This window comes from Tupaia chinensis, unplaced genomic scaffold, assembly GCF_000334495.1.
Source record: "Tupaia chinensis unplaced genomic scaffold, TupChi_1.0 Scaffold143796_1, whole genome shotgun sequence".
Lineage (NCBI taxonomy): Eukaryota > Metazoa > Chordata > Mammalia > Scandentia > Tupaiidae > Tupaia > Tupaia belangeri.
In genome coordinates this window covers 4,699,980-4,713,446 of record NW_006203646.1, presented here as the reverse complement: position 1 = coordinate 4,713,446, position 13,467 = coordinate 4,699,980, and the positions used below count along the sequence as shown (strand labels likewise).

At 48.1% G+C, this 13,467-nt stretch overlaps 1 protein-coding gene across 1 annotated transcript in view; it reads left to right on the top strand.

Annotated features, from left to right (window-relative positions):
- Positions 1 to 13,467, top strand: part of CYFIP2 (cytoplasmic FMR1 interacting protein 2) — a 164,630-nt gene that overhangs the window by 54,049 nt on the left and 97,114 nt on the right. Inside the window, exons 12-17 of the mRNA XM_014582780.2 lie at positions 3,865 to 3,984; positions 4,494 to 4,619; positions 7,356 to 7,522; positions 8,706 to 8,853; positions 10,987 to 11,061; positions 12,018 to 12,171. Coding sequence (XP_014438266.1) covers positions 3,865 to 3,984; positions 4,494 to 4,619; positions 7,356 to 7,522; positions 8,706 to 8,853; positions 10,987 to 11,061; positions 12,018 to 12,171 — 790 coding nt within the window. The remainder of the gene's footprint in view (positions 1 to 3,864; positions 3,985 to 4,493; positions 4,620 to 7,355; positions 7,523 to 8,705; positions 8,854 to 10,986; positions 11,062 to 12,017; positions 12,172 to 13,467) is intronic.

The window sequence follows — 13,467 nt, the reverse complement described above, 5'->3', positions numbered from 1 at the left end:
GGGCGAAGTCTGGTTCTGCCACCGCGCTTCGCGAGTTATTTGCACTTCTGCACCTCCGTTTTCTCACCTGGGACATGTAACAATACTGACTGCCATGGAAGGTCACGGAGACGGTTAAACGCTGTGAGGCTAGAGTGTGTTATGCCTGGCAGGTAGTGAGGACCCCGTCCTTGTTAGTTCTGCCCGTACGTGACCCAAACCATCCGTGCCCTGGATGGTGAGAGACTCAGGATTCTGAACATAATGTTCACAACAATACCATGTACATATTTTAAACTACAGTGATAAATGATCATTTAAAAAAAAAATCAGGGAGCTGCAGATGGTGTAATGGTTACGTTGCTGGACTCCCACATAGTTGACCACGGTTCAAGTCCTAGACCCGGTGGCTTAAACTCATGCCAAGCATGTGTACATGCATGCCCAAGATCCCAAGAGGAGACTGGAGGAGAAGGGGGTGATTTCTCACTTTCTGTCTCCCTTTGCCAAGCCGGTGAGTGCATGTGCCCTATAGCAAAAACCTCTCTTAAACAAACAAACAAAAAAAAAAACACAAAGTAAAATAAAAAAAACAAATACAATTTGGACAGAAGAAGGCTGTAAGAATCTGCTATAATCCCAATCATTATGTTTCATTGAATGTTTTTTCTGCTACAGAAAATGATTAATACACAACACTCAGATAAAAAGAGAGAAAATCAATTATGTAAAATCCTACCACCTCAGAACCAACTATGATTAATATTTGTGTGTATATAGTCTCTTCCCACATATACTTTTTTAGAGAATTATTTATTTAATTTTATTATCATTACTTTTTAATTTGACTAGATAGAGAGAAAGAGAGAAAGCAAGCTGCCAGGTCCAGGACTCAGATCTCAGTTGGCCATGTGGGAGTTCAGTGCTTTAACTGCCAAGCCACCAGCCGGTCCCAACATATGTACACTTCTCTAATATATATTAATACATGTCGCTCTCTTAGACACAAGGCCTTGTTTGAATTCCATTATTACCTCGCACTGAATGACTGCACTTCCCATGTTTGCTCACTAGCCCCACCACGTGGCTAGTGACCGTAGTGATCATGCTTTGCTTTTTCTTTATTTTTTTAGTTTGTCAGAGGACATGTGTACTCGCACTGCGGGCAGGGCGAGAGAGACAGACAGATAGAGAAAGTAAGAACCTCCTATGGAGATGGTCACACTGCAATCCCTTCTCCTCCATCTCTTCCTCCTTTCAGGATTTTGGACATGCACGCACACATACCCAGCGTGTTTCTAAAGCTACCGGGACCAGGATTCGAATTGCGATTGACTGTGTGGGATCCAGCCACCCTAATCACCATGCCAGTGGCTGCCCAGTAATGATTTTCAAATGCGAATCCAGAACACATTGTGATTGGAGGACAACGTATTTAAAATGGAGACGGCCTCACAGAGGCATGATGGGCCTTTAGACTAGTAACCCCCATGGGCCAAGGTCAAGCCCAAACCCATAGCATTTATTCTTAACCATATGTACCAATCACCTGGACTAAAGCTGCAAGGAAGAAGTGCTCATGAGTGCTAAGTCTCCATAGTTCCTCATCAAGCACTTTTTTTTTTTTTGAGAGAGATTTTGCTTTAGGGCACATGTGCTCACCAGAGCGACAGAAAGCAAGAAATCACTCCCCGGGGGGGATGGCCATCCCACAGTTCCCTTCTCCTTCATTCTCCTCCCAGGAGTTTGGGCATGCACACATGCACCCAGTGTTAGTTTCAAGCCACCTGGTCCAGAACTCGAACCACGGTCAACTACGTGGGAGTTCAGCCCCGTAATCATCACACTACTTACTAATCCCCCTAGTCAAGCTTTTACGTGGTCTAAGATTGAGTCTAGCCAAAGATATTTTTTTAAGTAAGCACTTATATATATATATATATATGTATGTATGTATGTATGTGTATATATATGTATGTATGTATATGTATGTATGTGTATATATATATATATATATATATATACACAATTGATTCTTTTTATTCAGAGTGGGTTTGTAAAGTGGCCGTAGACTGAATTAGCAAATACTAAATCCTGGCTCTGAGGAAGAAAACACTTGGTTTCTGTGAGCCTCTGGTCACAATGTTCGCATCAGCTGGCCCATATATAGCTTCGCTTCATACATGTTTTCCTTCAAAGACGCCATTATGATATTGTTGATTTATTACCAGTAACTCATACTCAATAGCACTGTAATGTATTTCTGAATTAAGCTTATCTAAAGCACATATTTTTTCCATAAGGCATGTCACCGCTTTCTGGCATGTGGAAACACTAGATGGTATGTCAGCCCTGTGCTTGGGGGCCATTTTAAATTGTGAAATCCCCAGGGAAAAAAAGGCACAAAACTGTGGAACGCGTGGGACTAAATACGCCACTAAAAAGATACTTGTTTATAGTGCGAGCGCTGAAACAAGAAGTCGCGAGTAATGAGGACCAGCTGTGTATACGTAGAAACCCATGTATGTACGTTACATTTGTTCATATACACACATACGTACCTATGATATTCCTCCAAGGACTTTTACACACGCAGACAGAAGAGTGTCTATACCAGCGCTTTTCATTCCGTGGGTCACATCCACTACATGAATTATGAAATCAATTTAGTGGTTTGTAATTAACATTTTTATACAAAATAGAAGATCAGAGAGAATCCCATGTATTAGAGGGAGATTATTTAACAAATTTGTTGTCACATACATACATAAATTTAATATCTCTGTATAGCTCTGTGTTCCTGAGTCACTGTCTAGGTGCAATTTATTTTTTAAAGAATTCATTTATTGGGGCTGACAGGTAGCATGGTGGTTAAGGGTGCTGGACTCCCACATGGCCAACCACGGTTTGAGGCCTGGACCTGGTGGCTTGCTTTCTCACTTTCCCTGTCTCTCTCTCTCTCTTTTGCTGTGTCCCTCTCTGGTCAAATTAAAATAAGTAAATAGCACTAGCATTATGGTGCTATTGACTATGAGTTACTGGTAATAAATCAACAATATCACAATGACGTCTTTAAAAGAAAACATGCATTGGGACCAGCAGTTAGTGTAATGGCTATGTCGCTGAACTCCCATGTAGTCGACCGTGGTTTAAGTCTCGGACCCGGTGGCTTAAAATCATGCCGGGCGCGTGTGCATGCATGCCCAAGATCCTGAGAGGAGAATGGAGGAGAAGGGATTGTGGTATAGCCATCCCCCCAGGGGTCATTTCTCATTTTCTGTCTGTCTTTCTCTGTCTTTCTGGTGAGCGCACGTGCCCTATAGCAAAAACTCTCAAAAAAAAAAAAAATGCATGCAGCAAAGTTATATATCCACTGGCTGATGAGAACACTGTGACCAGAGGCTCACAGAAAGGTAATCGTTTTTTTCCTCAGAGCCACGATTTAGCCAGGGTTCTTTAAAAAAAAAAAAAAAGAATTACTTTAATTAATTTTATTTATCATTATTACTTAATTTGACCAGAGAGAAAGAGAGAAACCAAGCCTCCAGCTCCGGGACTCAAACCACAGTCAGTCATGCAGGAACAGCACCTTAACCACCATGCCACCTGCCAGCCCCAAGGTATACCTCTTACTGTGCAACAGCCAAACAGGTTCAAAAGCCACTGCCTGTGATCTGCAGTATCGCAGGGTGGTTACAGTGGGGCTTTGTCCGCACACCACCGGAACCAGAAACCTCAGCCTTCCGTGAGGCACTGGTCTGAGCCCGAGCTTCTCTGCCCAGAGTCTAGTAATGGCTCTTCCCTGCAGTGTGTGTGGGGCATCAGTGAAATCATTACAGAAGTGCCAGGCCTGTAGAAGGCGAGCGTGATGGTCCCTGTTCCTAGGTGGTGACAGGCTCGGGGCTGGACAGCCAGAAGTCAGATGAGGAGTACCGCGAGCTCTTCGACCTGGCCCTGCGGGGCCTGCAGCTGTTATCCAAGTGGAGCGCCCACGTCATGGAGGTGGTAGGTGTCCCCTGGGCAGAGGGCTTCGCAGGACCTCTCATCCCTCGAATCTGCCCCTGCCTCTTCTCAGCCCCTTTTTATTCCCAGCAACTTAATGTAGATATCATTCATACTACACCATGTACCCACATAAAGTATAGACTCGCTAGTTCTTAGTATATTCACAGAGTTGTATAACCACAGTCAAGTTTAGAACATTTTCATCACTTCGAAAAGAAAGTCCCTGTTATCACACCCCTGCCCCCCAAGCCCTAAGCAATCTACTTTCCATGTCTACGAATTTCTGGATATTTCATATAAATGGAATCACATTATATGTGCTCTTTTGCTCTGATTTCTTTTATTTTCTCTGCATTTTGTATTTCCCTGTTTTCAAAGTTCATCTATTTTATAGCTCGAGTCAGTACTTGTTCCCTTTTTATGACTGAGTAATATTCCACCGTGTGGATGCAGCACATTTGTCTGCATGCCTCGTTTGATGGACGTTTGTATTGTCCCCCTCCTCCCAGTACTCCTGGAAGCTGGTTCACCCCACAGACAAGTTCTGCAATAAGGACTGCCCTGGCACGGCGGAGGAGTACGAGAGAGCCACGCGCTACAATTACACCAGCGAGGAAAAGTTTGCCTTCGTTGAGGTAAGTGCTGCCTCCCTGCGTCTCTTCTCCCTCTCCCCGGGGTGACTCCTTGTGACTCCAGAAGTGGTTCCAAGGAAGGTGACAGCATTGGTCCTCCTAGTATGTCCGTCCTGTCCCCTTCTCCCATCCGGATTAATCGCCGTCAAGAGTCGTTATTCACAATTGGTTAGAAACTCATTCTCGTCTTAAACATCAAAAGGAGACTCTTTACTCCACTAGAAAAATAGACAAAAAGAAACCAAAAGAAGAAACAAAAGAAAATCAGGTGGTTAAAAACAATGTAAAAGATGACTAAACTAATGGTCAGAGAACTACAGACTGGAACAAAGATGAGGTAACAGCGTTTACCAATCAGGAGAGCAAAGACTGGGGAGACCGGTGATGCCGTGACAGGCTGCACTGTGGGAATCGGACTTTCTCAGATAGGTCGGGTGTCCCTTCTCCATTGACAGGCTCTCCGTGAGGGTACGCTGGCCCCGTGGAGTTACTTATTTACATTTTCATGTGCATATTCTTTGGCCCAGTAGTTCTTTTGGCAATATATCCCAGGAAAACAAGCCACCTGTGCAGAGACATGTGTGTGGGTGGATGTTTATCACGGTATTGTTTATAATCCCAAAACATGTGAAACAATGTAAAGTCCTTCGATATGGGACCAAGTAAATGGATTCAGATACAACCATGTTGTTGAATACTATGACATCATTAAAAAGGATGTGGTGACTAAAAAAAATAAAATTTGGGACCAGCAGTTAGCATAATGGCTATGTCGCTGGACTCCCATGTAGTCGACTTCGGTTCGAGTCCTGGACCCGGTGGCTTAAAACTCACGCTGGGCACAAGATCCTGAGAGGAGAATGGAGGAGAAGGGATTGCGGCATGGCCATCCCCCCAGGGGGTGATTTCTCACTTTCTGTCCCTCTGTCTCTCTCTGCTCTGTCTGGTGAGCGCACGCACCCTATAGCAAAAACGTCTTAAAAAAAAAATAGGATGTGGTGATGTGGAATGCTATGCACAGTACATTGTTAAGGTTAAAGAAAAAGAAAGTAAAAATCAGCATGTAAAATCTCAAAATCCCATTTACACTAAAATTAAATTTCTTTTGCGTATTTGCTCAAAGTTGAAGGACATCATACCTACATTCATGTATATCAATCCATGAACAGTACTGACTTCTGGAGGGAGGACTCTTCCTGCTTTGTAATATTTAGAATTATTTTTTTATTTCAAAATGACATTCTTACTTGAGAGGAATGCTCATCCGTACTAGGTTGTGAGTGGCAGCTGCCTTTTTCATGAGCATGTGACAGCGAGTTCAGAAGTCGAGACCGGGATCCTCGTCGTGAGCCTCCTGATCCCTTCGTCCCTTTCAGCTTCCACTTCCTCATTTATAAAATGGAACAAATAATCTCATCTTTGTCTCATCCTAAGGTTATTGTTGAGAATCAAAAAGTAATTATTGAATAAGAGAGTGGATGAAATTAATAGATGAGCTTCGAAAAGTTAAAGATCATCCAAATGGAGGAGGTTCGAGTTTTTCTCCAGCGTATCTCCAAGCTGCTCTTTAAAGACTGAGACCCAGACGTATACTTCCGGACAGGAGAAAAATGCTAATCACACTTGCCATTGCTCTGCGTGGCCCCCGACTTCTTAGTGTGTCCACTGCTAACAACCTGTAGAACTCTTAGAAGGAAACACAGCCAGCCTGCAGCAAGCTTCCCCAGATGTCGCCAGGCCCCTGGGACCAGCCATGGGGCCTGCAGGTCCTGCTGGGCTGTGCTGCCCACCCCCCGTGCTTCAGTCTGCTGCATAGACTCGAGCACACTGATGGGTGTGTCCGTGTGGGGCTGTGAGGAGGCTGATGTGACACATGCTTTCCCCTCTGAATTGCGATCAGTCAGGAAATTAACACTTGAGGCTGATCGAGGTTGAAGGATCAGAAACGACGCTAGTAAAGCTAGACTAGAAAATGTGGCATCCACTCAAGGCCACACATCCCTATTCCTACCACATCCCATTAAAGTTACTCATGTGGTAACAGGCAAACAGTCTCATAACTCCGTGTCTGATTCCTCAGGATATGGGGAGAAGGGGTGATGACTGCAGGGGAAGACGGACCTGCCGGCAGGTCCCAAAAGAGAGAGCAGGACCGGGCCAGGCTGCTCTCATCGCAGACCCTTGTTTCTTTCCCCATCTCGCTAACAGATGAGCGAGTGAAGGGGCAGGGAGGAGGAGGCAGACAGAACAGAGGTTTCCTCCCCAAAACTTCTGTAAGATACGTTTTTCCCTAATGGACTCCAACAGGAACTGGCCAAATTATTTAAAAACAAAGATTATAAAAATTCCTTAGGAAATGTTAGTTAAGAAAGTTCTACTTGGCATGGGCTGTGGGTGTCCGGTGCGTGGAGAGGCCTCCCCAAGCTGGAGTGCAACGTGCTCTGTGGACTGGCTGTCTCTTGTCACTAGTCAGCAACGAGACTGGGCACTCACGCCAGGATGGGGATCAGCTTTGTCACGAGCTGCTGTGTTCAGATGAGCTGGCACATCTGTTCCGTAGCAAGACTTTCCTGGTGAAGGCAGCGGAGTGTGCATGTGCCCGTCCACACATGGTGCCCTGGTCATGAACTGGCACTGACCTGGTGCTTCTGCCCATCTCACACAAGCCCCTCCCTGCGACGTGGCGGAGGGTGGGGGCCGGATGGCTGTGGTGAGCCTAACCTGATCTCTGCCTGCCAGGTGATCGCCATGATCAAAGGCCTGCAGGTGCTCATGGGTAGGATGGAGAGCGTGTTCAACCAGGCCATCAGGAACACCATCTACGCCGCCCTTCAGGACTTTGCCCAGGTGACACTGCGTGAGCCGCTGAGGCAGGCAGTGCGGAAGAAGAAGAATGTCCTCATCAGGTAAGTTTTCGGATGGCCCTTGCCACTGGCACATTGAAAATAAGGGCTGCTCAGCCCAGCTACCGTGGCTCAGTGATGAGGCATGTGCCCTGTGAGGCATGAGCCCGTGGCTGACCACGGGTTCAAATCTCTGGGTCAGCCTAAAGGCAGCCATGATCCCCTTTCACCAACTCTCTAGCACACGCTAGGTGCAAGGGTGCGCTAGGGCTGGCGAAAGGGGATTGCAGAGTTACAAGACCCTTTTGAGGGCACTGTTCTCTTTCTCTCTCATGTAAATGCTCTTTATCATAAAAAGGGGTGCTAGGTACGTATTAGAGATATTCTAATAATCTAATACATAGTCTCAGCTTGGTCAGCTTCCACGTTGGCATATGAATACACACAGTTCCTTCTAGAAAGTTCCAGTATGTTCCAGTAGGTCTGCTTTAAGAAGCTAGATGTTTGGGATGAATTAAGCCTCCATCTCTGGTTTGAAGCTCAAATCCACCACCATCTAGCAGTGCGGACTTAGTCAAGCTTCTTACCTTCCCCCAACCTCAGTGTTCCTCATTTTTGAATGAAGGGGATAATGGTACCTACTTCAGGTGATGACATGGCATAGTCCATGTGTAGACTTAAACACATAGCAACAAGTGTAAGCTCTTATTAAAACTTCGAATATACAGAGATTTCATTGGACTGATGAGACTCCCTGATAACCAAAAGGAAAAGTCACCATCCTGCCTCACCCAAGTCTTCTCCCACATCGTGGGCTCAGAGCTGAGTTCTCATCCAGACGGCATCAGATTCATAGGTTGTTTGTTAAATGCAGATTAGCGACTGCACATTAAATCTGTTCTCCCCCCCCCCAAAGGCTTATTTTATTTATTATTATTATTTTAATTTGATCAGAGAGAGATAGAAGGAGAGAAGGAAAGTGAGAAAGCCAGCCACCAGGTCCAGGACTCAAACTACAGTCTACCAAGCGAGAGTCTAGCACCTTAATTACCATGCCACCTGCCGGCTCCTAAAACTGTTCTTAAACCAGCATCTCTGGTGGGTGAGGGTCCAGGAATGTGCTTCACCAGCACGCGACCAGTTCCAACACTGGGAGGCCAAGGACACCGTGGGACCTAGAAATACAGGCTCGCAGTCCCTCCTTCCCGGTCTAGACCTGGTCTGAGTCTCAGTTCTTCTTTCCTAGTGTCCTGCAGGCAATTCGGAAAACCATCTGTGACTGGGAGGGAGGCCGAGAGCCCCCCAATGACCCATGCTTGAGAGGGGAGAAGGACCCTAAGGGCGGATTTGACATCAAGGTGCCCCGGCGCGCCGTGGGGCCTTCCAGCACCCAGGTAAGTGGTTCTAGGCCCAGGCCAGCGTGATTGGCTCAGAAGCCAGCTTGGCCTTGGTAGCTCTTCATGGCTGGACCCTGGGGCAGCGGGACTGGGGGTCTCGTCAGGAGGGACAGGGTTGGGTAGCGGCTCTGGTCTTATTCTGTTGTACTATCTTGTTTTGATAAAGGAAGGAGGACCACTGGCTTAAGATTCAGGAGACCTGGATTCTAGTCCTAGACACCCGTGTGACCTTGGGCACGTTACACATTCTCCCTGTGCCTCAGTTGTTTAATCTGGCCAGTGGGGATAATACCATATCCACCCTGCCTGGCTCCCTCCTAGCCCATGACTAAGTGCAGGAGGACTTTACAATGGAATATATGCATCTATCCTATCCCTCTTTAATAAACCCTGGCCCTTTTTCCTATAGTAACATCCCAGCTTGGAAATTCACACGTTCTGCCTCTGACTTGCTGTGTGATCTTGGGAAAGCATCTTGACCTTTCTGAGCTCTGATCATCTTTCTGTAAAGTGAAGACTTTGCGTGAAATTGTGTTACTGACATAACACCTGTTTTCTTATTCCCCACATCCCTCAAATGCACAAATATCAAAAGCCCTCGGCCCTTTAAAGAAAGCCTAGTAATCAGAAATATTCAGAGTCACCAACCAGAGCCTTTAGACAACAAATAGTAGTGTATCCAAAGTAGTCATAAAATTACAGGTAAATAATCTGGACAGCTCAGCTAAATCCTCGTCACCTTTGGTAGGCATTCTGGGGCATCCAACAAGCAGATGGGTCCTGTTGCAGCTTCAGGCCCCAGGAGTCCCTGGCTGGGAACTGCTGCAGATGGTCTTTAAGCTTCTGTCCGCTCTGCGTGGTCTGAGAAGGGTCACCTGAGGCCTACCTCCTGACCCCTCTCCCTCTGTGTGTGTCTGTGTCTGGGCAGGAGGGTGGGGGCGGGAGGGGCAAGGCGACTTCTCAGTGGGGTCAGCAGAACTTCCTGTGGCTTCACTGCCCCCTCAGGGCAGTTTGCACAGTCCCACCTGCTGGGTGTAGAAGATCCCAAGGAGGATCTGTGAACAGCTCTGTGGAATGTCAAGGGTCAGAGGCTTTTCCAGCCTAGTACGCCCCGCCCCGGTGGTGCAAGTCCTGAGGCTTAGGTGAGGAGGAGACAGATAAGGCCCAAGAGAAACCGGGCAGGAGGACGAGAGGGAGAGAGAGAGAGAGAGAGAGAGAGCGCATGCAACAGGCAGAGTGAACAGAGAGAAACTGAGGGAGACAGAGCCAGAATCTCGTGTTGACAATGTGAGGGGGAGGGTCACCATCAGTGAAGTCTCCCAGCCCCCACCCAGCCACATTAGGTGGCACAGACAGAGCCGGTGGACTCCTAGACAGCCAGAGCTGAAGAGCTCTGAGTGACAAAGTTGTCCCTTGCCCTATTTTCCAGCTGGGGAAACTGAGGTTCAGAGAGGGGAAGTGACTTGTCCAAGTCACAGGGTGAGTCCCAGGTGGAGGTGAGACAAGAACCCAGGTCTCCTGACTCCCACCCAGGGCTCTCGTATGGCCCTTGGGAACACGGTTAGACACAGGCATCTCCCAGAGTCGGGACAGAGATGTTTCTCTGTTAAAGCAGAAGGGGAGAGCTCATCCTCACGGAAGAAGCCAGTTTTCCAGGAGCTAGGATGTGATCCCCCTCAGCCAGCACCCACAGCAGACTGGACTCGATGAATCCTGTCTTTGAGGGCCCGAAAGGACGCCATTAGAAACATGCGTCTTGGTTCTAGGGATGACGAGTTGTGCCCAGCGAGGGCTGCAGACGGTGGACTGTCTAGCCAGCCAGCAGCCACGGTTGCCCTGCAGCATTGGAGACAGCCCTGCGGTAGGGCTGGTGTGTCTCGCGTCTCTGTGGCTGCGTGGCCTGACCAGGCGCGCCGTGGGCGAGGTCCTAGAGAAGACCCCCAGGCAGCCGAGACGTGTGTGGTTGTTGGGAGGTTGGAGCATCTCAGAAGTGACCCCTAGTGTCGCGGGGGCTTTCCCACCGTATACAATACCTCTTGCTTTTCTCTCTCTCTCTCTTTCTCTCTCTCCCTCTTCCCTGTCTCTCCTGCCCTCCCATTCCCTCTTCCTTCTCTCCTATCTATGTCGTAGGCCTGCCAGTGGTCCCCGAGGGCTTTGTTTCACCCCACTGGTGGCACACAGGGCCGAAGAGGCTGCCGATCCCTGGTATCACACCGCCTGGCTGGGTTGGTTTGGGTACCCTGCTCGAGGAGGCAGCAGGAGTGGACTAGCCTGGCTTCTCAAGGCCCCTTCCAGCCCTAAGATTCAAAGACAAATGGTGTGGAAAGATCTAGATTAGCAAAGAGAACCGCCCTACCGCACTTGCGCCCTTTGCACTTAAGGCACTCTGTAAGCAGGAGTTAAATGCCTAGTAGCCTCCTGTGTAAGTACCACCCTTAATCTGCTTTCCACCCAGGATTTCGGCAGGCTGCGCAATGCAGTTCATGCCACCAGAGGGCGCCATCGCTCACTAATGCATTCCAAACGCGGAGGGTCAGATGCTTGAGATATGGGAGGGGGTGCTCATTCTGGTTTTACTCGGTTTCACAGTTCCTTAGAATGTTACAGCTGAAAGGGACCGGTATGGAAACTACCTGGTCCAGCTCCCTTTTGTTTGATAAGACAACTGAGGCCCAGAGTGGGGACTTTGTTGCCTAAGGTCACACAGCAACTCAGCAGCAGTGCCTGGCCTCGAGCCCTGGTCTTTTGATTCCCAGTCCAGTTCTACACCTATGGTGCTACCACGGCCTTCTGGGAAAGCAGGAAGTGACTCTAGAGTGATGAGCAATGAGGTTCTACCTCTGATGCCCACGCACTTGGCTGAGCAGAGCGGGCAGGAACCTCTCCCTGGGCTGGAACTACCTGGTGCCGCCAGGTCTACCGACCCAAGAGGGCCACAGGGCCCTGGGCAGAATGCCCTTCCCAGGCTGGGCCTTCCCCCTCTTGAAGGGTTTCACAGTTCCAGATTGTCTTCTCCAACCTTGAACTGGTGCTACCTTAAGACGATGCTTTTTAAGAGCAGATATCTAAAGAAAAAAGTTAAAAATAAATGCAGCACAAAGCAACCTTCCCCCCTGGAGGAGAGCCAGCTCCTGACCTTCCCACCTTTCTTTCTTTTCAAGCTGTACATGGTGCGGACCATGCTCGAGTCCCTCATCGCAGACAAAAGTGGCTCCAAGAAGACCCTGAGAAGCAGCCTTGATGGGCCCATTGTCCTCGCCATAGAGGACTTCCACAAACAGTCCTTCTTCTTTACACATCTGCTCAACATTAGTGGTGAGCTGCAGCGCCTGGCATGGGATGGAAGGGCTCCCGGCTCCCTAAGATGGTTGGGCTCGAGGTTGCAAAAGAGACAAGATTGCTTACCCAAGGGGCACATTTTGCCACCAAGGAAAAAACACACACTCTTTGGTGGACTTTGGGCAGTAGGCCAGGCCAGGCTCAGTATAGCTATCTGACTTAGCTAGATTGGCACAGTACACATTTGTGGCTAGTTTGTCACGAAGTCCTTAGCAGAGGAGGATCTCCGACAGGAATACATATGCACAGACTCACGAAGCACTGGACCTGCCTTCTGTCCTCAGCAGCAGCTCTGAGCTGGGGAGTGCTGCTTGCTCCCTGCTGAGGCGGCGCCAGCACTCCCAGTCCTGTGTTGTTGATTCTTCCTCTTTCTTTTGGTAGGGTATAGTCCAGGATGGAGAGGAGAGGGAGGAGGAGGGGCTACACCCAGCCACATGGTCTGAGCGTGTCTGCTGGTACCGAAAAGAGTGATGTTAACAGACACTACAAACTTCTCCGTTAAGGAGGAGCCTAGGATGGGACTGTGAATCCTCTGTACAGTAAGGGACTCAGAACTGCCTCACCTACAGGGTCCAGGAGCCACAATCCTGTCGAAAGGGGGCACTGGGCAACACTGAGTTTGTTTAGTAGGCACACTTCCCACACATGGATTGTAGGTTTGCAGGATGACATTGTAAGGGGATGATGGGAATTATCAGGGCATCTAAAGCTCTGAGAAGTCACCATCACCTACCTACATGCCCCTCCCCAGTGCAGCACCAATGTCCATGAAGCTTCACAAATGCTGCTTTTCAGAACCCCATTAGGCCAGCCTCTAAGTATAAGAGAGTGAAATATATGTGTGTGTGTGTGTGTGTGTGTGTATATATATATATATATATATATATTTAAGATTTTTGCCATAGGGTGCATGTGCTTTCCAGGGAGACAGAGAGAGTAAGAGAGAAAGTGAGAACTCACCCCACTGCGGGGGTGGCCACACCACAATCCCTTCTTCTCCATTCTCCTCCTGGGATTTTGGGCATGTACACACACATACCTGGCATGACTTTCAAGCCACCAGGTCTGGGACTCGAACTCTGGTCAGTCAGGTGGGAGTCCAGTGTCTTAACTATTATGCCACCTGCTGGCCCCAGAGAGCAAGATCTTCTAATCAGTACTTAGAACGAACCTGGTATGGACTTAGCACAGTGACAATCAAAACAATAAAAATATACAAAACAACTAGAATCACGAACCTTGGGTGCTTCCAAGCTGTAGCCCATGGCTCTT